General features: G+C 43.9%; 1 protein-coding gene across 3 annotated transcripts in view; it reads right to left on the reverse strand.

Annotated features, from left to right (window-relative positions):
• Positions 1-4,430: 4,430 nt before the first annotated feature.
• hip1 (huntingtin interacting protein 1) overlaps positions 4,431-23,273 on the reverse strand; it is a 70,723-nt gene continuing 51,880 nt past the window's right edge. For all 3 annotated transcript variants that reach the window (XM_056283143.1, XM_056283140.1, XM_056283141.1), the window contains 14 exons: positions 21,868-22,062; positions 20,536-20,683; positions 19,613-19,699; positions 19,196-19,303; positions 18,175-18,311; positions 17,673-17,783; positions 17,415-17,473; positions 14,765-14,858; positions 14,165-14,265; positions 11,721-11,826; positions 10,540-10,663; positions 8,885-8,946; positions 7,483-7,600; positions 4,431-7,374 (listed from right to left, as the gene is read on the reverse strand). In XM_056283143.1, the coding sequence (XP_056139118.1) occupies positions 7,364-7,374; positions 7,483-7,600; positions 8,885-8,946; positions 10,540-10,663; positions 11,721-11,826; positions 14,165-14,265; positions 14,765-14,858; positions 17,415-17,473; positions 17,673-17,783; positions 18,175-18,311; positions 19,196-19,303; positions 19,613-19,699; positions 20,536-20,683; positions 21,868-22,062 (1,461 nt within the window). In that variant the 3' untranslated portion in view covers positions 4,431-7,363. The remainder of the gene's footprint in view (positions 7,375-7,482; positions 7,601-8,884; positions 8,947-10,539; positions 10,664-11,720; positions 11,827-14,164; positions 14,266-14,764; positions 14,859-17,414; positions 17,474-17,672; positions 17,784-18,174; positions 18,312-19,195; positions 19,304-19,612; positions 19,700-20,535; positions 20,684-21,867; positions 22,063-23,273) is intronic.

Below are 23,273 nucleotides of genomic sequence, written 5' to 3' on the forward strand. Positions count from 1 at the left end.
CCTTCGGCTTGGTTGGGCATCCCTACAGACACAATTGAGTGTGTCTGCAGCAGTGGCGTAACCAGGAATATTTTTGTAGGTGGGCCTGAGTGAAAATGGGTGGGCCAAAATTTTCCAGCAATAATCCTTCAAACAAGACGCAAATTCGAACACATTACAGCAGTAAACACATAACACAGGTATTTAGTATGTGACCAAGAAACATACTAAAACTTTAATAAAAAACCACTTAAACAAATACCACCCCAGTCATTCTCGCCAGGCTCTGCACAACCATTTAAACATCACTGAGGAAAACAGCCCGACTCGGTCTAAAAGATCACGATACAACATGTAAGCTATAGGCCTATAGTACACGTTTTACAGCACAATGTGTAGACGCCGAGGGCGAGCGTTGAAGATCGAGATTATTTCATCATAGTCCAAAGAGTCAGTAAGTTCCCTTTCAAAGGACAACGGGGATAGATTGTTGAGGCGTGCAGTTAGCATGGAAGATCTTAGACATGTTTTGATACGGCCTGTAGTGGAGAAGAGTCTTTCAACAGAACATGAAGTCAGGGGAATGGTGATCATTGCCCTTAACAGTCTGTTAATGTTTGGGAAAACGTCAGAGTTGCAGCTGTCCAGCACTTCAATGAGGGATGGGTAACACTGACCCCTCTCCACTTTACGACGCAGTGCCTGAATGAAAACGGTCCATTCCGAACCCTCAAATTTACCAAGTGCAATACAATGGGGGGGTTTGCTAGCCTGATGTTTCGAGCGTGCCTGGCGGAGGTGCTTCCAATCTACAAACCCGCTTCGAAAAAACATGTTTTCCATATGGGGCTCGGGGAAATGCCTACACATCTTACAGAAAACAGCGTTCCTTGCTGAGCTGTATTCAAGCCACTTAAATTCTTCATACCACTTATGGGAAAAAGAACGTAATTTTCCTGAAACGTTGGTTGCGGGGAACACTAATTTAGGCTGCGTGGGTGGCTCATCCACAGCAGACAAATCTGACGGTGGCATGGTCAAGGGAATCGTCTCACCGTCGTCAGAGGGGGGAGGAGAAGCTGCCTGCAACGGAGAAGCTGTAGCCTCCTCTGTCGTTCTCTCCGGCGGTATCTCACTCTCATTGGGCGGCTCAGTCGGTGCTGGGGAAGGTGTGCTTTCCTCCTCTCCATCCGTGGCTTTTTAAAAAAGCGGAAGATTGAACTTTGTTTCGCCATTCCATAAGTTATGGCTAACTGTTGGCTATTGGCTAGTTAGCAGCAGTGGAAAATACAGAGCGTGATGGTACGCGCGCTCAGATGTTGCAGTTCTACGTACGTAAAAGGGGCCGGCCTACGTGCTTGTAAGCCAGCGTGATTGGGTGGGCCTGGGCTTGAAATGGGTGGGCCTGTGACAAACCAGGCCCACCCGTGGTTACGCCCCTGGTCTGCAGGTGGGAAGCCGGATGTGGGTAAGTGTCCTGGTCGCTGCACTAGCGCCTCCCTCTGGTCAGTCGGGGCGCCTGTTCGGGGGCGAGGGGGAACTGGGGGGAATAGCGTGATCCTCCCACGCGCTACATCCCCCTGGCGAAACGCCTCACTGTCAGGTGAAAAGAAGCGGCTGGCGACTCCACATGTATGGGAGGAGGCCTGTGGTAGTCTGCAGCCCTCCCCGGATCAGTAGAGGGGGTGCAGCAGCGACCGGGACGGCTCGGAAGAGTGGGACAAACTGGCCAGATACAATTGCAAGGGGGGGGCAGTTTACATCTTCCGTGATGACTATAAGATTTAGGATGTTTTAGAAAACTGATTCAGGCCCTTGTGCGAGTGCTCACCCTGGAGTATGGCATAAACATAGTTACACCCCATCTTGTGCGCTGGTGAAATGTTTATTCAAATAATATTTTGTGAACAGCCATGGCAAAGCTGCACTTACAATGTCCAGATGAACTGATTCAACTCTCTTTCTTTCTTTAAAGCATGTACAACTGAACAGACAGAGAAAAGCTGTTCGTCTTATCTCTGACTCCATCTCAAAAATCAATGCCTTTCCTGGAAAAAGAATAATGCCCCCCCCCCAAAAAAAATCAATGAAGTGCATTACAAATTTAGCTGCACTCTGATGTAAATGTGAAGTTACTCCTCCTGTCAAGACAAACTTATTAAGATGATGGACTCGTACACCCCCAGCACACACAAACACATCAAACCAGCCTGTATTGAACACCAGAACTCTGACTCCAGCTAATCATACTTGCGTAACAATATTATGAGCCCCGACACAATAGAAACGAAGGTAATCTGACTGCAACACAAATATCCAATGTACATGCTCATCCAGTTGTTTTGTGTCTGATCATCTGTTTGCAGACTTGTATGGAGGAGTATTTCATCAATAAAAATGATCCAATACGGCACAATAATGAATTTGAGTTTGGTAGCCTTATTCTGTATGCGTTCAGTAGGGGTGAGCCTTTTCCTGCTAATATTAGGGGCAAAAATGACAGGATCAGGGCCGGATTAAATGGATAGGTTACACTAGGCAGAGCAGTTTTCTCGGGCCCACTCCCCCCCCAAACAAGCATATTTTGATACTTTGTAAACAAACAATATTACTTTTAACTGCCACATGGTTATTGTGGTTAATTAGCTAGGTATATATCTTTGTTTATTATTATCTATTTATAGTTTAAAATACTCTATGTTAAATATTTTTAATTTAGACCAAAAGTTGATGTTTTTATCTGTCTGTCTGGGCCCCCCTGAGGCAATTAGACCCTAGGCAGCAGTTGCCTAGTTTGCCTGTGCCTAGATCCGGCCCTGGACATGATCCATCTGAGGCTTACTTGCAGGGTTGTCCATTTTGTAAATTTTTTTTTTTTACATTGTGCATGAAGTTTAATGTTTACCTTAATTTAAGTCTCTCTTACCTTGCTGTGCTCATTTTAACTTTGGAGTCCTGCTATTTTTGTAAGCTAAATCAGCTGAACCTGCTTCTGTATGTTCCCCCCTCCTCCCCAGCCAAAATGGTCTCCTAGGCAGTGCGTCAGATACTTTCCCCGGGGTTAATTTTTTATAGGCATGTTATTGTTTCCAAATTGTTCACTGTGCAAGGTGCATGTGTGAGGTTGCAGAATGCAAGCCACCTCGCTCTGGATTACACCATGCTGCGTTCGCCAAATTGTTTCTGGACTGCAAAACTTTGTGTTTGCCTCTTAGTACAATTTCTACTGTCGGGAGTTGCGTGTTACTTGATGAACAAATTCTTTGCCAGCAGTGCCATCAAGGTAACCTACACAATGATACAAGACACATTAAAACCCCTCTTGCCATACAACCACTTTGCACTCACTCTGGTCCGTTTATTGCTAGGCAACGCCTGTTTCCTCACCCCTGCATCCAGAGATGGACCACACTAGCTAACTGTGAATGTGCAATTAAGGCAGTGGGTTCATTTCCAGCTCCACAAGCTGCTTCACATCTTAAATTAGAAATTTCACAAATAATGGCTGGAAACATTACACCAGTGTGTGTGTGTGCGTTTACCTCGGAATTACCCAGTCAAGTTAATCCTTTCAATCACCCATTTCTCTAATTGTATTCCCGAAAACCTTGAAGGATGGGGCAAATCAGCCACCTCACATCTTTTGAAAGGAAAAAAGCACCACCAGACTTGGGTCTATATTAATGAGTTGAAATATTTATTTTTAAAAACTGATAAAATAAAACAAACCCACCAACATAGTTTTAGTATATCATACAAAGACATATTTCAATGCTGTTATTTGAGTATTTGCTTCTCGTTTACTACAGTGTGAGGCAGTTGAAACGCTGGCTGAGCTGGTAGGACTACAGACAGACCCGAGACACAGACAAGAAAAGGAGAGCGAGAGAGAGAGAGAGAGAGAGAGAGAGAGAGAGCGAGTTAGAGTTAGAAAGGTGATTAACAAATTACTCAAATTTGGGCAGAAATACAAATAAATGCAAATACATTTATCTTAATCACTTGAGGTGCACTTGATTTATTCTGTCAGACATTCAAAGTACTCATTCAAAAAGTGGACACAAATCAGCTGCTCCTCATGTTTTACATTGCAATGCATGAATATTCAAATGAATTCAAGAAACTGTTTTGCCCAGGTCTGTAAAAGGGGACAGATTACAGCTAAAATCATTGTTGAAAGCCAGATCTGGGTCAACCTGTACTTGCAAATCATGGTCGCCCTTTGTTTTAACCAGCTTTGGCTGCCTGGGATTGGCTGTCGGCGATAAAACGTTGAGACCATAATCATAAAACTTAGACAACTGTGAGAAGAAACCCTTGTGGCTAACCCTTATGTATTTGCCACCGTCATTTCTATTAGTATTAGATTCTGGTCATTGACCTGATACTTTTATGCCGAGGGACTTCATGTAACCTCATTTCTGTCCCTTTCGACTGCCTTGATTATGTAGTATTTCAACTTTTCTTTTACAAAAACAGTAAAGTTAGTATAAAAGATCATGTGAAGTAGATGCTCTTTTCTGCAACAGGTTAAAGTTATATGACACTACCTGCAAGCTGTCTGTTCAACTGAAATTAGCATCATGAAACTAGCTCTTCATCATGAAACTAGCTCTTTGCTGTGGTTAGAAACCGACTTTATGACATATGGGCAAATACCGTTTGATCGAGCTCTGTTGGAATATCCACTTTCAAAGCTTCAGAATGGCTGAAGCGGAGCACCAAAGCTAGATAAGGGTGTTAAGACGTGTAGGAAGACAAACTCCATGAGTATCATCATCATCATCATCATTACAATTCAGAAAGAAGGTAAGGTAAGGGTTCAAAATGAACACCAGATCATCTCATGGGTTTCTAAACAGTTCCTACAGACGGCCGTGCCGTGGTACACTTTGAGCGCCGTCAGAGTCGACTGGCGTTGTGCTGAAAGTCAGTTTACCAGTCTCAGAAAGAATTGTGTCAATCACACTCTGGTGGCCTAAGTCACCAAATTCAGCTCTCAAACCCTCGGTACCAACAAATATTAGTAAGGGATGATTTCAATTGGCACCCTTTTGCATGGTCAATCAGGAGGATGCAAAAGAAGTGCCAGTAAAGGCTTTTAGACTAGGTGAAGTCAAAGGACCATAACCAAATATAAAAAGCTCTTGTTGTAGTATATACAAAGCCACCTGGTCTTGGGGAAAACTCAAAGGAAACCCCTGAAGCATACATGTTTATTTCAGAGGCTCACTTTCAAAGATCATGGTCCTGGTAATGCAGACAAGTCAGCAAGTCAAGAACTTATAATCGCACGTTGGTCATCGGTCCAGCAGGGTATGTGAAGAGGTAGTAAGCTTGACAATTCTTCCAATATTTCATGATACAACTTTTTGTCACTTATGTGGAACAAGGGCCATCAGAATGGGCGGTGAGATTACTATACATCCATTTAACCCAACATTCAAGTTTTGATTTTCATATGACCTGATGTTAATGAATTACAAAATGACTTGTTCAGATTCAAGCCCTCTGTGGATTGTGCGATTTTAATCACTTTAGAGATGTGACAAACTCGAAAAGAGGGCGGTCTGCAGACATCGCACACATGCAGCCCCATCGCACGGTATGACAAAAGAACAGACTCTGTCTGACAGGACTGATATCAAGATTTGTACTTGGGTCCTTTCATATAATCCAACATTCATTAAATGCGAGACAATAAAAATCGCACAGTCTGCACAGGGCGTCATCCAGTGCAGCAGCCGGCCCGTTCGAAGGGGAACTGTTATAATTACCAGGAGCACGATTTCTTTGCTGGTGGGGTAATTACACCTCATTGTGCCTGACACAAAACGGATACAGCAAACAACACAGGAGTGCTCGCTAGCTGTCGGGAAACAATGTCATTATGTGAGTTCAGGATGTGACCGAATCCCAGCACCCCCTTTGAAACCAGCCCCATTTCTTAGCAGTTGTTGCTTTGTTGAAATATTTCTTTTGTTAGCATATTGCTGCAGAACTGAAAAACAAAGCCCTTGATTGCTGACTACGCATCTACAAAAATGTATATTTAAAAAAGAAATGCACCAGAGAGAGAGAGAGAGAGAGAAAGAGAGAGAGAGACTAAAACCTTTAATAAGCCAACTCATTTCTGGTATGGAAGTTGTCATTTCTAAGTAGCGCATGTCTTTTAAATCAAATGTAAAAGTTTCAAACCCAACAATAGCAAAACTTGTTTTTTTTGTGTTTTTTTTTTTACATAGATGTGGTTTTGGGGAGCAACTCCCCTGCCCCTTTCTTATCCCTTATCATTAGAGCAGGAAATAAAAAAGTTACAACCTCCTATCAGTGGATAGGGACAATTCTACTCGTATCATCGGGGCGTCCCATGATGCACCACTACCGCTGACCTCTACCGCAGCGAAGCAGCATGAGCTAGTCAGCAGTCTCATGGCTCAAGGGAAGCGGTCTCGTGTTTGGAAGCAACTTCTCGTTACCCTGTCATTCATAAACTACCCCTTTAAAATTATGCACGGTAAGAGTTCATAGGCCTGTGGGTTGTACAAGTGTTTCCAAAATGGGAGCTTAAAAAAAGAACCAAAAAAAAAACATCAAAACAAAACAAAAAAAATACCGACAAAAACAGTCGGCTCTGATAACAGTCACGGTCAGTAAAAATGTAGAGGTGAAAGGCATCGAGTCCAGTAACCCAGCTGGCGTGTTAGCACTGATGGGGCATGGGTCAGAGAGGTAAGAAAACTCACAGTGGGGACAGAAAAGAGAGAGAAACAAGGGCCCCAGGATGGAAACGGTGGTCACAGGACTGGTGGGTAAAGTGAAGACTTAGCTCCTGCTGCCACACGGTCCACGGACTCAGCGACCCTGTAACCCGCACCCGATGCCCGTCTCTCAGCGGAGGGAGACATGATCACTGAGGGATTGGCCACTTGTGTAATGCATCCTGGGATATCTCGAGTAGAACTTGTGCTCAGACAGTCTCTTCCGGGATGCTTTCCCCTCGTGAACCGCCGGTATTTAAAGCAGAACCAGGGGAGGAAAAAGAAAATAAATATTCACTACAAATGGATCAATAACGTCAACCGCTACTCAGCCAACAGTACTGGGGTGTGGGGGGAGGGGGCATCCTGGCCACATCACCTCCTCCTCCACCGACACCCAACAAAGCCCTCAGCGCTCTTCTCATGGAAGTTTCCGGGAAAACGTGGCAGGAACGGAATTAAAAAAGAAGCACCTTTTTTGTTTGGCTTGGGGGAAAAAAAGAGAGAGAAGAAAATGAGGGAGGAAAAGACTGACTGAAGACTGTGTGTATAAATGGAAAGAATCAGACATAAACCAGGCTTCTGGTTGAGGTGAGGGAAAAGGGGGCTGCTGAAGGCAGATCTCAACCTGTGCCTGTGGAGGAGAGAGGGAGGGAGAGGTTAGCCTCCTTATCACTAACTGAACACAAGCGTAAGCATCTTCATTTTGTAGCAATTGGTCTCGTAACCTCATCTGACTCACCCTCTTCTTCCTCGCCCCAGCCCTCTGCCACGCCGGCCAGCTCGTAATGCTTCTTCCTCAGTTCGCCCAGACGTTCTCGCTCCCTCTGGAGACGTGTCTCCAGCTCCAAAACCAGGACCTGACCAAATAGATACAGTTTAAGATCAAATGCCTTCTGACCCATTATTTTCTTCTAGTACTCTACAGACACTACTGCGTTATCCTTCTCATTTAATACAGACGTCTGTGAGAGTGTGGGTCTTCAATTATGTTTCATCGAGAACTGTGACAAGCAGTACAATACCTCAAGCCACATTTCGTGTGTGTGTGTTTTTTTTACACAGTAGGGAAACACACAGCTACGGAAAGGGACAGACAATGCCACAGCCTGAAATCAAACTCCAGCCCGCATGGGAAAGTCTGAGACTGAGCTTGGTCTGTTCGGTGTTATGCACCACACTCACAGTCATTCAGGGGCCAGCTTCTAAAATTCCTTGTACATCCAAGCTCATACTAAATCCTTATCATTCAATGCAACTCTTTCAGGCATTCTTGTACCAAGTGATACGATCTTTACACTTGCGGACTGAACCACCTTTTCAAATGTTATAACCTGTTTCAGGAAAATCCTAGAAATTGAAGCTGTTATGTAGACACAACTCGATGTGCCACTGAGTGCCAAGATTATGAACATTTTCTTCTCAGCTATTCACTACACCAGGTGACTTCCCTGGTCAGCACAATTCAAACCAAAGAGGACAGACTTGAGAAATCACCTGGCATTGTGACTGGTTGAAGGGAAAACCTGCATATTCTTGGTCCTCCATTGCCCATGACTGCCCAAATCCGCTGTTGTGTGAAATGATCTCACTCAACGGGCAGATTTTCGTCACAGCGTGTAAAAAAACTCGATATGGATATACTTTATAATGTAATATTTCTGTTGTTGCAAGCCATTTCCTATGGAGAGCTGCAAACACAGGAGCATTGCTCTGATTCTGTGAATAATTTAACGAGCGACAGAGAGACAGAAATCACCCAGAGAGTCTCTCTATCCTTGGGAGCTGAAGAGCTCCTCTTCTATACACTGGAGTGAACAGATAACCCCACAGACAACACAGTGCTTTGCTTTTGAATAAAACAGGTCCAGATATCCAAACACCCGTCTCATCCTTAAATTCCCAGAAGGGAGCCTGTATGTCCATGTCCTGGAAATGGAGACACTCGTCTTGACCAGACTTGCTCAGTGAGATCTGTTATCGCTTCACCTCTGAACATATGATCATGACCTTTCTCCTTGTACAATTTTGAAGTACGTTCATGACAACTGATCATCCCTTCTTCTTAAAGTCCATAGGACATATGGAAAATGACTATAAGTTTGGAATTTTGTTAATTACAACACTGCTATTCTGAATTTTACCTGGGAGTCCATCTCTTGTCGTTTGATCTGGGTTAGAGTCATACTTGAGAAGTCCATTGTGTCTGGAAGCAGTCAAATAAAAAAACAACTTTGATTAAGTCATGAAATTGCCACAGCGAATAGTCTATAATGAATCCAGCAGAAGGTGTGGGCTCAGATTTACTGAAAAAAGTAAATTTTCTTTATTAAACTGTCTAAACCTTTGTTAACAAGGTCGAAATACTAGTGAAGTATAGAACTGTGAAAAGGACGATCAAAGAAGGTTGAATCAGTTCATCTGGATACAATGTTGTACGATAACGTTGTATCCAGACGAACTGATACAACCTTCTTTGATTTTCTTACCTCGATTGTCGAGCATGCATCAAGACATGTGAAAGGGCGAGTTTTTGTTTTGAAACCAATGGCCATCCAACTAAAACTTACCAACAAAACAACTAAAACTTAATGCTCATGCTAAAAACACATTTAGCTAAAAAGTTTACCATCTAAGAACAAGGTCCAAACCGCATGGTGCAAGTGCATTTAGGGCGTGTCCAAATCCACTTATACTAGTTTAACAGCGGATAATCTGAGTGCAAAGTAAGGTGCAAAGCTCAAAGGGGTTGTAGTTAGTCTCTTAATTAATAATAGCGGTGTTTTGTTTTGGGCGTAACATGAAATAAACCAATCAGTGTCATCTCCCCTTTTCTCCCCAATTGTATCCGGCAAATTTCCCCACTCTTCCGAGCCATCCCGGTTGCTGCTCCACCCCCTCTGCCAATCTGGGGAGGGCCGCAGACTACCACATGCCTCCTCCGATACATGTGGAGTCGCCAGCCGCTTCTTTTCACCTGACCGTGAGGAATTTCGCCAGGGGGAGGCAGTGCGTGGGAGGATCAAACTATTCCCCCCTGTTCCCCCTCCCCACTGAACAGGTCCCCCCACCGACTAGAGGAGGTGCTACTGCAGCGAACAGGACAGATACTGACATCTGGCTTCCCACCCGCAGACACAGCCAATTGTGTCTGTAGGGATGCCCGACCAAGCTGGAGGTAACACGGAGATTTGAACTGGCGATCCCCGTGTTGGTAGGCAACAGAATAGACCGCTACGCTACCCGAACGCCCTCCCATTCTTTCTAAGAGCCAGATGCACTTGCACATTGGTGGATTGCTATTATAATGGCAGATTTGCCAAGTAGTAGGAAAGAACGCTTCTCTGAAATGGATCTGCACCCGCCTATGTAGGCGCATATCACTATCTGAATAATGCGCCCTTAAAATAACAGTAAAATATATAATAACAGTGCCATTGACTTAAGACCTAGTTGTTTTTGGCCAATCATACAATTGCTTTCTGCTGCCTCAAGATAGCAATGCGCCAACAATGCGTCTGACCACAACTCATTCTAGACCAACACGCCCATGGGTGCTCAGATGGGAACAAGTACGTTTGCTATTTAAACAACATGGGTGCTGGATAGGAAAATGATGACTGCATCAGTCTGAAATTAGCAAAGTGACTATTTTGTGCTATCTTAATCTGTCGCTTTGGAATTATTATTCAAACAATCAACCGCCTAACCAGCGAACCAAGTAATCAGTGAACAAACCAGCCAGCTTTAAATCCATCTAACCAACCAGTCCACCAACCAGTCACCCACATACACTCACCCTTGTCCTCAATCTGGGACTTCCCTGACTTGGTGGAGGCCACGACGGCGGCGGTGGCCTGGGTAACTCCTCTGGACGCCTGCTGCAGACGGTGCAGGTTGGTGCTGTCTTTGTCTGCTTTTACCTGCGGGGGGCAACAGAGATGAGCAAGAGAAAGATGGAGAGAGAAAGAACAGAGAAAAGGAGGGAGACGATGAGAGGAAGGAAATAACACAAGAGAGGGATGTCGGCTGGGAATGATTTGCTACTCTTATGTCTATACTATAGTTTGTAGTGTATAGTTGTGTACTTATTATATTTTTACTTTTATCCTGATACGTCTACTTTTTTGTACTTAGTACATTTAGTTTTGGATATCTAACCTTATGCTTGATTTACACTTCTCTTATCTTGAAGAGTACAACTACTACTTTCAGTGGCTCCCGTTAGGGGTTGCCACAGTGGATCATCCATTTTCATCTCTTCCTGTCCTCTGCATCTTCCTCTGTCACACTAGCCACCTGCATGTCTTCCCTCACCACATCCATAAACCTCCTCTTTGGCCTTCCTCTTTTCCTCTTCCCTGGCAGCTCCATATTCAGCATCCTTCTCCCAATATACCCAACATCTCTCCTCCACACATGTCCAAACCATCTCAATCTTGTCTCCCATGCTTTGCCTCCAAACTGTCCAAACCTGAGCTGTCCCTCTAATATACTTGTTCCTAATCCTGTCCTTCTTCGTCACTCCCAATGAAAATATTAGCATCTTCAACCCTGCCACTTCCTGTCTTTTCGTCAGTGCCACTGTCTCCAAATCATACAACATAAACCTTCCCTTTATTCTTGCTGGTACCCTTCTGTCAATAATCACTCCTGACACTCTTCTCCACCCACTCCACCCTGCCTGCACTCTCTTCTTCTGTATTTAAACACATATGCCTTCATTGCCTCTACTCCTTGCATCTTGCTTCTACTTATCTTGAAGAGTACGTGTGTGTATATATGCCATGAGTAAAACTATTCATGTAAAGTATGATTTGTTTGAGCCTTGTTTCCAATATAACCATCTAAATCAGTATCACTGAGATTCTTTTCCCCCTATACTTCAGACCAGAGAGAGAGAGAGAGAGAGAGAGAGAGAGAGAGAGAGAGAGAGAGAGAGACAAAGAGACACAGAGAGACTAGGCAGTGACTGCTCACCTTGGATGCAGCGACTAGCTGTGCTGTACTAGCAGCTATCTCATGTGAACACACCATCAGCTCCTCAAATTTCCCTTTGCCCTGCACCACCATATCTGCAGCATCCCTGTTGGAGCAGAGGAACGTTAAGAAAATACACTGGGGAAAAAAACAACTCAGTACGTTCACTGATCACAGCCAATTCTTTCCTTTAAAAAATGTCTGAATTTTCTTCTTTCTTCCAAGGTTAATTATGCCATGTCATTTTCACCACACAGTCAAGAGCACCTCTTCAGAAAGGCAGCTCAGCAGGACTGGGCTATAGTTCAATATCATCGTTTATTGACTTTTACTGGTATTGTATCAGGATGAATTTCAGATACTGTCATAATGTGATGATGCTATTTTGTTGTCTAAATTCCTGATCATGAGAATCTCTATGAAAATGCCTAACAAATAAGGTCTGAAATATTTAAGGGAGTATTATTTGGTTTGACATTATATGTAAGCAGATACCATAATATATACACTCACTGGCCACTTTATTAGGTACACCTTGCTAGTACCAGGTTGGACCCCCTTTTGCCTTCAGAACTGCCTTAATCCTTCGTGGCATAGATTCAACAAGGTACTGGAAACATTCCTCAGAGAGTTTGGCCCATATTGACATGATAGCATCACGCAGTTGCTGCAGATTTGTCGGCTGCACATCCATGATGCGAATCTCCCGGTCCACCACATCCCAAAGGTTCTCTATTGGCTTGAGATCTGGTGACTGTGGAGGCCATTTGAGTACAGTGAACTCATTGTCATGTTCAAGAAACCAGTCTGAGATGATTCGAGCTTTATGACATGGCGTGTTATCCTGCTGGAAGTAGCCATCAGAAGATGGGAACACTGTGGTCATAAAGGGATGGACATGGTCAGCAACAATACTCAGGTAGGCTGTGGCGTTGACACGATGCTCAATTGGTACTAAGGGACCCAAAGTGTGCCAAGAAAATATCCCCCACACCATTACACCACCACCACCAGCCTGAACCGTTGATACAAGGCAGGATGGCTCCATGCTTTCATGTTGTTGACGCCAAATTCTGACCCTACCATCCGAATGTCGCAGCAGAAATCGAGACTCATCAGACCAGGCAACGTTTTTCCAATCTTCTATTGTCCAATTTTGGTGAGCCTGTGCGAATTGTAGCCTCAGTTTCCTGTTCTTAGCTGACAGGAGTGGCACCCGGTGTGGTCTTCTGCTGCTGTAGCCCATCTGCCTCAAGGTTCGACGTGTTGTGCGTTCAGAGATGCTCTTCTGCATACCTCGGTTGTAATGAGTGGTTATTTGAGTTACTGTTGCCTTTCTATCAGCTCGAACCAGTCTGGCCATTCTCCTCCGACCTCTGGCATCAACAAGGCATTTTCGCCCACAGAACTGCCGCTCACTGGATATTTTCTCTTTTTCGGACCATTCTCTGTAAACCCTAGAGATGGTTGTGCGTGAAAATCCCAGTAGATCAGCAGTTTCTGAAATACTCAGACCAGCCCGTCTGGCACCAACAACCATGCCACGTTCAAAGTCACTTAAATCACCTTTCTTCCCCATTCTGATGCTCGGTTTGAACTGCAGCAGATCGTCTTGACCATGTCTACATGCCTAAATGCATTGAGTTGCTGCCATGTGATTGGCTGATTAGAAATTTGCATTAACGAGCAGTTGGACAGGTGTGCCTAATAAAGTGGCCGGTGAGTGTATGTCAATATTGCATAAAATTATCATTATATTTTCCATTTAGCCAGGCACTATTGTTAGGTAGATTCCTTTCACAGGGACGAAAAACTGAACTTGTTTCTTTCTTCTGGTTATTTTTTTCCTTCCTTCTGGATGCTTGTTTCCTTCAATGAACAGCATTAAATACTGACCTGTCTCTTTCCAACTACCTCATCTATGAACTTTAACATTCATGAACTCTCTTTAAAGTTAAAGAAATGGGGCGTCCGGGTAGCATAGCTGTCTATTCTGTTGCCTACCAACATGAGGATCAGCGGTTCAAATCCCCATGTTACCTCTGGCTTGGTCGGGCGTCCCTACAGGCACAATTGGCCATGTCTCCAGGTGGGAAGCCAGATGTGGGTATGTGTCCTGGTCGCTGCACTAGCGCCTCCTCTGGTCATTCAGGGTGCCTGTTCGGGGGGGAGGGGAAACTGGGGGGAATAGCTTGATCCTCTCACACGCTACGTTCCCCTGGCGAAACTCCTCACTGTCAGGTGAAAAGAAGCAGCTGGCGACTCCACATATGTCGGAGGAGGCATGTGGTAGTCTACAGCCCTCCCTGGATTGGCAGAGGGGGTGCAGCAACGACCGGGACAGCTCGGAAGAGTGGTGTAATTGGCCAAGTACAATTGGAGAGATACAAAAAAAAAAAGGGGGGGGGGGATCGAAAAAAAAAAAGTTAAAGAAATGTACTTACACCATGACTGTGGCACCCCATCCAACAGCTTTGGAGGCAGAGATCAGGCCCTCAGTCCAGCGAGAGTTCTTGGCATAGAATTCCTTCATGGAGGCTGCTCCCTAGTGGACGCAAGCAGGACTTTATCAGATGATCAGGCCAACGGCTCGCTTTCATGACCCCGAAACATAGGCAATATTTTGATATGGCTTAAACAGACAATGCAGTGTTGGGCACAGATGGAAACTGACAAGCGGGATGAACCAAATTACATGTTGCACTTTCAATGACTCAAGCAGAGAACAGTATAGTTTATCTGCATTGGCTATGTTGCCTGACAATGTTCAGAAACATTGCCTTCGGTTTTCATAGAGTCTTCCCGATCTGAACCCTTAATATGTATAAAGCATTGAATTGTATGTGCTAATATGTTTTTGCAGCGCTGTATATTTTAATCATTCATGCTTAGTGAGTTTGTATATCAGGGCCCTAAAAATAGTGAGACTGTGTATTAAGACACACATCTGGTAAGAATTTCATCAGCCTTTACCAATTATCTATCATACAACATTAATTAGAAAAAAAAAAACGAAAAAAAAAACAAAACAATATGCTACTGACCCTTCCACTTTCCACAATGTCTCTTTGCAGATCTTTGGACGACAACACCAACCCCTTGATAGCCTGCATCAGGTCTGTACAGGAGGCCAGGATCCTGTGCAGGGTGACAAAGGACACCATCATGAAAGTTGGCTAAAATAACTTGGACATCTTTGCAACAAGTTTGACCTTTAAGAGAGCTTCTTTAAACACAAGGTGCTCAAAGCAGCCTGACAGCTGGGCAACTAGAGCACAACCGGCCATGACTATCAATATACTTACGGCTGCATTAGTCATTTATTATTTCTAATAATTGTCTCACACAGCAATGAGCACAGCAATTGGTTGAGAGAACAGATATTTGAGAAAGCCACTTTATGTTGTCATTGTATTCTTACAAAAAGTTGTTCTCTGCATTTAACACATCCTATTGTATAGCAGCAGTGGGCAGCTGCAGCACCCAGGGACCAACTCCAGTTCTTCTTTCCATTGCCTTGGTCAGGGGCACAGACAGGAGTATTAACCCTAACATGCATGTCTTTTTGATGGTGGGAAGAAACCGGAGCACCCAGAGGAGACCCATGCAAACACGGGGAGAACATGGTAACTCCACACAGAAAGGACCTGGGACAGCCTGGGGTTCGAACCCAGGACCTTCTTACTGTGAGGCAACAGTGCTAACCACTAGACCACCGTGCCGCCCACTATTTGATTATCAACTTCCATGTTAATGTGTTGGTATGAAGAGCAAACCAGTTTCTGACAACAAACAAAATAAAATGTGGCAAAAAAAAGAGAAAATACAAAAAAGGGTGCAAGAGTTTAAAATCTTTGAACTATTGAGAATAACACTGCAGGCTCCATGTATGACAATTGCAGAGGAAAGCCATGTTTTTAGTCTTGTGCTGCCGAGACAGCATCTTGAGTTGTTTCTGCTGACTTGCCCATTTCCTTCTTTTTCATGTTTAAATATTTAAAATTTTAATATCACACTTATCGCCAAGATGAAAAGCAGCAAAGGGACACACCCAAAGTCCTTTAATTTTAGAAACAAATGAGCCTGGCCACAGATCGGTGATAAGATTGAGAGACAGAATGAACGATTTTTGCTATTAAAAGGGAACATAGGACTGTTTCGGCAGACACTGACATTATCCATGGTGGTTTAGATTGTGGGAAAGAGTTCATATTTTGGTTTAGAATTTTTGGTAGTATTTTAAACATTTTTGCATAATACATTTATGGAAAGTCTCCCAGCTCCAAAATGCGGAGAGCAGAGTCTGTTACGTTAGAAACACTTGTTTCAGCCGCTCCAGTGAAATAATAACCGAGTGTGTAGACTACTGATGGTGCCCAAGACGACTGTCTGAAGCTCTGTCTGTAGAACATGCAAAGCTATAAAATCAGTCTCCAACTTTTTGAAGTTTTATATTTTGTCTCGTGACGGCTTCACATCAGAGCCTATGTTCTTGCTAGGGATGTCACGATCCAATCGACGGTATCAGTATCGGGTTGATACTGGCCCAGAATGCTGGATCGGATATCGGAGGGGAGAAAAAAATATGATCCGATACCTATCCGATACAACCCATGGGGAAATCTAGCTTAAACCATCGCCTAAATGCTTATATAGTATTTCTTCTTCTTCGTCGTCTTTTTCTTCTTCGTCTTATTCTTCTTCATTCGGTTTACTGGCGGATCGCAAATAACCTTAAGGTGCACACTGTCACCTACTGTACAAGAATGTGTAACAGCTTCTTTCTGGCTTCTTCATTAGCACTTCCCGTGCCGCGCACCTCCGGTTAAGCGGCGCAGCATCAAGTGATAAGAACAGTAGTAGAATTAGTCGCAAGTGCATGAACGTTAACCACCTGTGGAATAGTCATGTAAGTGCTGTGGAAGTATTTCAGAGGGAAAAAAAATCCAACAGCCGAATGCAAAATTTAAAAATAAAGCAGCTAGGTCAGTAAAGTCAGTTTAAACTGTGTTTGTTAATGTTATGTTATTTATTTGTAATGTTATACATATTTAAGTTGTGTTTTACAGTGCCTTTTGCACATAGCTGCACTGTAAGGGATAGTTTTGTATGTTTTTCTGCAATGCTGAATGCTGATTGTTTTGACTTTAAACCTGTTCGCTATAAGTACTGCAGTACGTGTTTTGTTTTGTTTTTTTGTAGTGTTTGAATAAAGGGTGGCAGTCTTTCGTAACCAACTGTTGTTGTGGACTATATTGGGGAAGTATTTGTTTGTTCTCCATTTGAGTGAGATGTTTTAGGTTGGTTGGCTATCATACGCAAAGTATTTCTGTGTATTTTATTATTATTATTTTATTATTTGTTCATGCAGGTAGCTGGCATGACAGAGGAAGATGCAGAGGACAGGAAGAGATGGAAACAGATGATCCACTGTGGCGAACCCTAACGGGACCAGCTGAAAGTAGTAGTAGTAGTAGTAGTAGTAGTAGTAGTAGTAGTAGAAGTAGTAGTACAAGAGCAAAAAAATATCGGATTGATATCGGTATCGGCAGATAGACAAAGCTGTGGTATTGGTATGGGAAGTGAAAAAGTGGTATCGGAAAATCAGTTACCTCTGTAATTGCCAACTACAGAATGTCATGTCATACTGTGCCTCCAAAAATCAACTCCATCAAAACTGTGAGGGACTCTCACCTCTCATTAACTTCCATCTTGATTCCTGTGTCCACCGCACGTGACTTGTTGAGCATTTCCTGTTGATGTCCAAAAAAAAAAAAAAAAACGATGAAAAAGAAAAAACATTTTGAAGTTGAAAATACTGTTAGGCAAGACAAGGATAAACTATTTCCTTACATGCTTCAAACGTGGAAGCATACATGCAACAAGCCTACAGACATACAACCTTGCCACCACTGCAAGTACACACACAAACACAAAGAGGTGTGCACTTACCTCTATTCTGGCAGCAGCTGATTCAACAGCTGCAGAAGTAGCAGCCATTTCCTGCTCCACTAGATCTCCCAGCTCGCCCTGCTGAAGCTCTAAACCTCGAGGGCGCAGTTTCTAGGGAGCAGAGAAGGAGAGAGAAGATTATGGCATGTAAGGTGAAAGGTCAATGTTGTACAGAGATACTGTAAATGAATGCTTATACACTCCCAAACTTGCATCTCATTTTGAAAACCAGGAGTTGGATGGCATCTTGCTTGGTGACACAAAATGCTTGTTTAATCAGAAGACCCACTTATACGATTACTGTAACTCACATCTTTTCGCCTCAAACACCAAGTTTATAATTCAATCTCTTACCGAGACTCATGTTCAGTTAAACTCTTATTATGATAAGAGTTTCACTGAACATGCAATGACTCTGTGAATGGCAACAAAAATGAAATATATTTTAGTCGTAGACCCATGGTTTACAAAATCAGGGTACAAACAGGTGAGAGACACAGACCTCGGCAGCAGCCAGGATGCCCTCCAGAGCTTTCCGGAGGGTGGAGTCGTCTGCTGTGGCCAAGCTCTCCTGCTCCTTCAGCAACCCCAACAGAGCCAGGGCCTCGGACCCGCATGCTTTCACGCTCTCCGACAGCTCTGGCAGAAGCAGAAATAAGGGTAGGTTGTATGTAAATGTACATGCGTGAGAATGAAGCGGGGTGAAGAAGAAGAACGGCATCATGGGTAGGGAAGTTCAATCTGAAGACATGGCTTCAAGCTCCCATGACAGCAGAGAGCTACTCTGCTGAATCGTCCACGAGCTAAATGATGAACCCCTGCAGGCTTTGGGCGGTATTCTCTAGCTGACTCTGTGCCTGGGTAATCTTGTGGGTGGGTTGGTGGATAAAAGGCTAGCTTCTTCGAGTGTAATAGCAGATATAACTGCTGTAAGGAATATCTTTATTGTCAGGATAATGCATGCTGGTGTATCTGATATTGCTGTATTGGTGTTGTTCCTACGACATCATAATTTATGTTGCTCCAGGACCATCATTATACCTGACCAATCATGTTGTTGTGCCGTCATGCCTTTGCGACTTGGGGAAAAAGACAGTTGTGGGTTAGCGTGAGTTAGCTTTTGGTTAGGTTAAGGTTAGCTATCGGCTAAGGTTAGGGTAAAGTAAGTGTTAGGTTAAGGTTAGGGTTAGGTTGAGGTCATGTTAAGTTATCGTTGGTATTTTTCTGATCTTTTTCCCCGTGTCGCAAAGGCACGACATCACAACAATGTGATTGGTCCGTTGCAGTGATGGTCCTGGAGCAACATTAATTATGATGTCATGGGTACACCAACATGGCGATATCAGATCGTGCCTACAATGTCTGTGAATATATTACACATTTAGAGGCTATGTGGGATAGTATGCAAGGTTTATGCACACCTACAGGCTGATGGGACTCAATGAGGCCCCCACCTTTTGTCAATCAGCATGCAAAAAAATGTCCAATCTCTTTTACACACAAACACACTCACTCCGACTTACCATCAGCCTGTTCCACTGGCACCATGTGGGAGGTGGCACTGCCCTGAACAATCGCATCGCCCACCAGGTGGCCAAACTGGGTTACCGCTCGCATCAGCTCTGACACACCTACACAATCACATACAATTAAGGTTGGAAAAAATGATGATGATGGTTACACTGACGCAGCCTACAGCAACTGTATCAGAGATTTAAATACTTCACTTTAACGTTTGATACAGCTTGTACTGAACTGGAAAATAACAAAAACCCATGTAAGTCCATAAATATAAGGTAAAAAATGCTTCATAATAGAGGTGGTTTAGCAGAAACAACAGCTTCTCATGACTTATGATGACGAGAATCTGAAAAAGGTGTCTAATATGTTTCCTTCCCCAGCAGTGTGCCTCAGAACAGGAGACTGTGGTCGGCTCTGACCTGTGTTATCAGCCAGGAAGGCTTCTCTGGTAGACTGGAGTCTGTCCATACAATCTAAGGAGGCCTGACACCTTGATGCCAGGTATTCTACAGATGAGGAGAGAGGAACAGTTTATCACTACATACAGACACACATGCACGGAAGCACAAACATCAAAGCTCCGTGTTATAACAGTACTAAAAAAAGTTATTGCAGTACCAACATTTTAAAATGATGAGCAACTTTAGGGTAGAAAAGGGGAATGCATCAAGGCCAAAACCAAGGAATATTTGAGTGAAAAGTGAAAGTTTGTTAGCTGTGTACGGTATTGCATCACACTCTCTGGTTAGCGCATCTGGCTGTCGACATGCAAATAGGCTTTTTCTTTATTAAATACATCCGTTTTATCTTGAGCATGATAGAAGGCAGAAGAACCACCTTCAATATTCCATTCAATTGCTTGAGCTAAAAGTGGGCAAAACACAGCCTGGTAATATTTGAGAGCTAAGCTAGTAAGCAAATATTTCACATGGATAAAGACAATAACATTCACAAGTTCAATGCCAGTGTTCATGATGTAATTTTCATTAGTCCCCCTCCATCCCCCATCCACAGAGATAAGAATCTGACAGAATCCATAACAGTCCTGCAGCCACAGAGAGAGCTATTGGTGTACTCGATATGTATTTGTTATGCAAAAACAAAGAAAGATAACAACTCAAAAGATGCCACAAGACTGAACCGAGCTGTAGCTGAGTCTATTTGCATGGCTCAGGTTCTAATACATGCTACTGAGGGAAAAAAAAACGTCATTGAGAAACAACACTAACACCTAGGCGCGCACACACTTGAATTTGCACTTGGATATTGATTTAGCACAGTCAAACAGTAAGCCCTCATTATGAGCAACACTTGACAAATGTGTGTGGGAGTTGTCTCTGACCTGCCGAGCTGGTGCAGCTAATGTGTGTTGGGTCGTCTATCTGAACCAGGGAGTCTCGTACGATCCTCTCAGCCTCCTCCACAGCTCCCAGCAGACTTGCCCAGCGAGCGGCTACTAGCTGATTCTCCAGCGCCTGCTCCCTGCTCTCCTGTGTAGACGGTAATCACACACACAGGCATGTTCAACTGATTTACATCCATTTTATTCACGGCAACGACACAGATAGAAACAGACAGGTAGTCAGTGTGCCCACACATAAACGCTCCGACTTGTACGCCCACCTCCACATCCGCACAGACACATACTCAGTCCAGAGGGTGGCTTTAAAAAAAGCATGTCAAACAAAACATGCTTACACAAAACACATTTCCATCATAATCACAGCTAATCTTGACGGGGTCAGCAGGCATTTGGAATTTGAGGTAGATTGACCATGTACGTAAAACACTGTGATTTCAATTTTGGTTTTAAATCTGCGTATCACCGACCAGCAGTCTCACCATGACGTACCATGATATCACACCATATTTCCCTCTGCTCTCATTCAACACTGAAAACTACATTTGTATGGTTGATTACCAGCACCAGAACAACGGCATGCCATGAGAATCTCTGGTATTTTTTTTTTAACCTAGCCAGTATTTTCCTATCATTAGGAGTCAGCTCGAGTGATCGGTAGCAGAGAATCTTTAATTGATTCAGTATTGAACAAGCTTACGTCCACCAATGCACCAAGCTGCAATGTAATCCTTTGGGGCAATAGCGTTCACCAGATAACGTCCACTAAAAGATCTTTTTGTTCCGTACTGTGAAGTGTCTGAAAACACTTCCCTCATGAAAAGACGATCCCAGTACAGTCTATAAGCACAGCGATGGACCTTTATCTATCCAACACGCTCACACTTCCACTGACGTCTTCCTGCAACAACTCACTCCTCGCAGGGTCACAGAGCAAGACTTCGGCTCTGGGTTAGAAATGCACTCATATCTAGATCGTTCCATGACCGATATTGTGGCTAAGGTTTTTCAGACTCGTTTCAAAACATTATTAGCCTGCTAGTGAGTGCCAAAATGGAGGTCTTCTTGTGGACTTAATTTGGCGAAGGATCACACCAAAGCTTGGTGCACAGCAGTCGGCTGGTGCCAGTTTGCTCAATACTAAATCAATTTAAAAGATTCTGCTACCCAACGCTCAGTCCGTCTCCCAACAAAAGGAAGACACGGCTTAGTTTAAAATATACAGGGGTTTCCCTTTAACCTGTGTACTGGTAGCAGGAATTAAAGAGATTACAGGAGAGATTGTGTTGGATTGCTTGTGAAAATGAGACCCACCTTCTCATTGAGTTGGTTCTGAAGGGCTTCTGCCGTCTTCACCCCGCTCTCCCTCTCGATGGCCAGAGAGCTCTGGGCTTGCTCCAGGTCCTCCCCCATAGAAGTCAGCTCTGCCTCCCTCTTGGACAAGGTTTCCACTAGTTCGGCCTTCTCAGACTCCAGGGTGGACAGCTGTGTACTGAGGGCTTCGCTTGACTGCATGGATGGAGGCACATGAAGAATTTGGAAAGTTTGTCAGCTGTACATAACTTTGTCTTGGTGAATTTCTTGCAGGAACATACATCATATCTTATTATAATATTATTTAAGTGCCATGTGACAACAAGGTAAAAAAAACTGGTGATCAGCTTTTTTTTGTGGATTTTTCCCCGTTTTTCTCCCCAATTGTACTTGGCCAATTACCCCACTCTCGCCAGAGGGACGTAGCGCGTGGGAGGATCACGCTACGCTACACTACCCCCCCCGAACAGACGCCCCAACTGACCAGAGGAGGCGCTAGTGCAGCAACCAGGACACATACCCACATCCCATCCGCAGACACGGCCAATTGTGTCTGTAGGGATGCCCGCCCAAGCCGGAGGTTAAACACGGGGATTTGAACTGGTGATCCCCGTGTTGATAGGCAACGGAATAGAACGCCACGCTACCTGGGCACCCAATCAGCTCTTTTCTAATGTTGGGGAAAGGCACCTAGTTAGATTAATGTCATGGTGAGGATTATCTTTGAAATGTGATTTTTCTGTGAACATTAAGAAATTTAGGGTTTGTAGTTTTGCCCTGAGGGGACAAACAGAAACCAAAAATGGACGACGGCACACCGAAGTTGTGTTCCATAAGATCCTTCATACTGCTGCGTGGGTGTTGTGTGTGTCTGTGTTTTTTCCAAGACAATGACATTTCTGTCAGAAGCGGGAAAATAGAAAATCCACATTTCTTGTGAGTAGGAGAGAATAAAGGAGGTGAATACATGCAAGGACAAATGATATACGTGCCGCATGAGCGAGAAAAAAAAAACTTGGTGAGACTTACGGCCTGCACGACACCAGGTCCAGCAGAGAAAACAGAAAAAGCATTAAGAGATAAACAAGTAAAAGAGGCTTGCTAAGGACAGCTCGGGCTGGATCTCCTCGAGCTGAGGACAGGAGGGCAAAGAGGCAGCGAGGAAAGGAAAAAAGAGCATGGAGGCAGACATAGATGGAGGACACTACAAAATGTGTATGACAGAGAATATGAGCGATGGCTACGAAAATAGGCTGACGAGAGCGGGAGGGGTTTAGTGGGGGATTAGAGGTAAGGGGGGGTGGTTGGGGAAGGGGTGGGGTGAAGGGTAATTTGCCCTAGTCGAGTGTGTTGCCTCTTGGTCCACAGCTCTTCAGAATTGTTAAGGTTCATCGATTTACGTCACA

This window comes from Lampris incognitus, chromosome 7 (genome assembly GCF_029633865.1).
Source record: "Lampris incognitus isolate fLamInc1 chromosome 7, fLamInc1.hap2, whole genome shotgun sequence".
Classification (NCBI taxonomy): domain Eukaryota; kingdom Metazoa; phylum Chordata; class Actinopteri; order Lampriformes; family Lampridae; genus Lampris; species Lampris incognitus.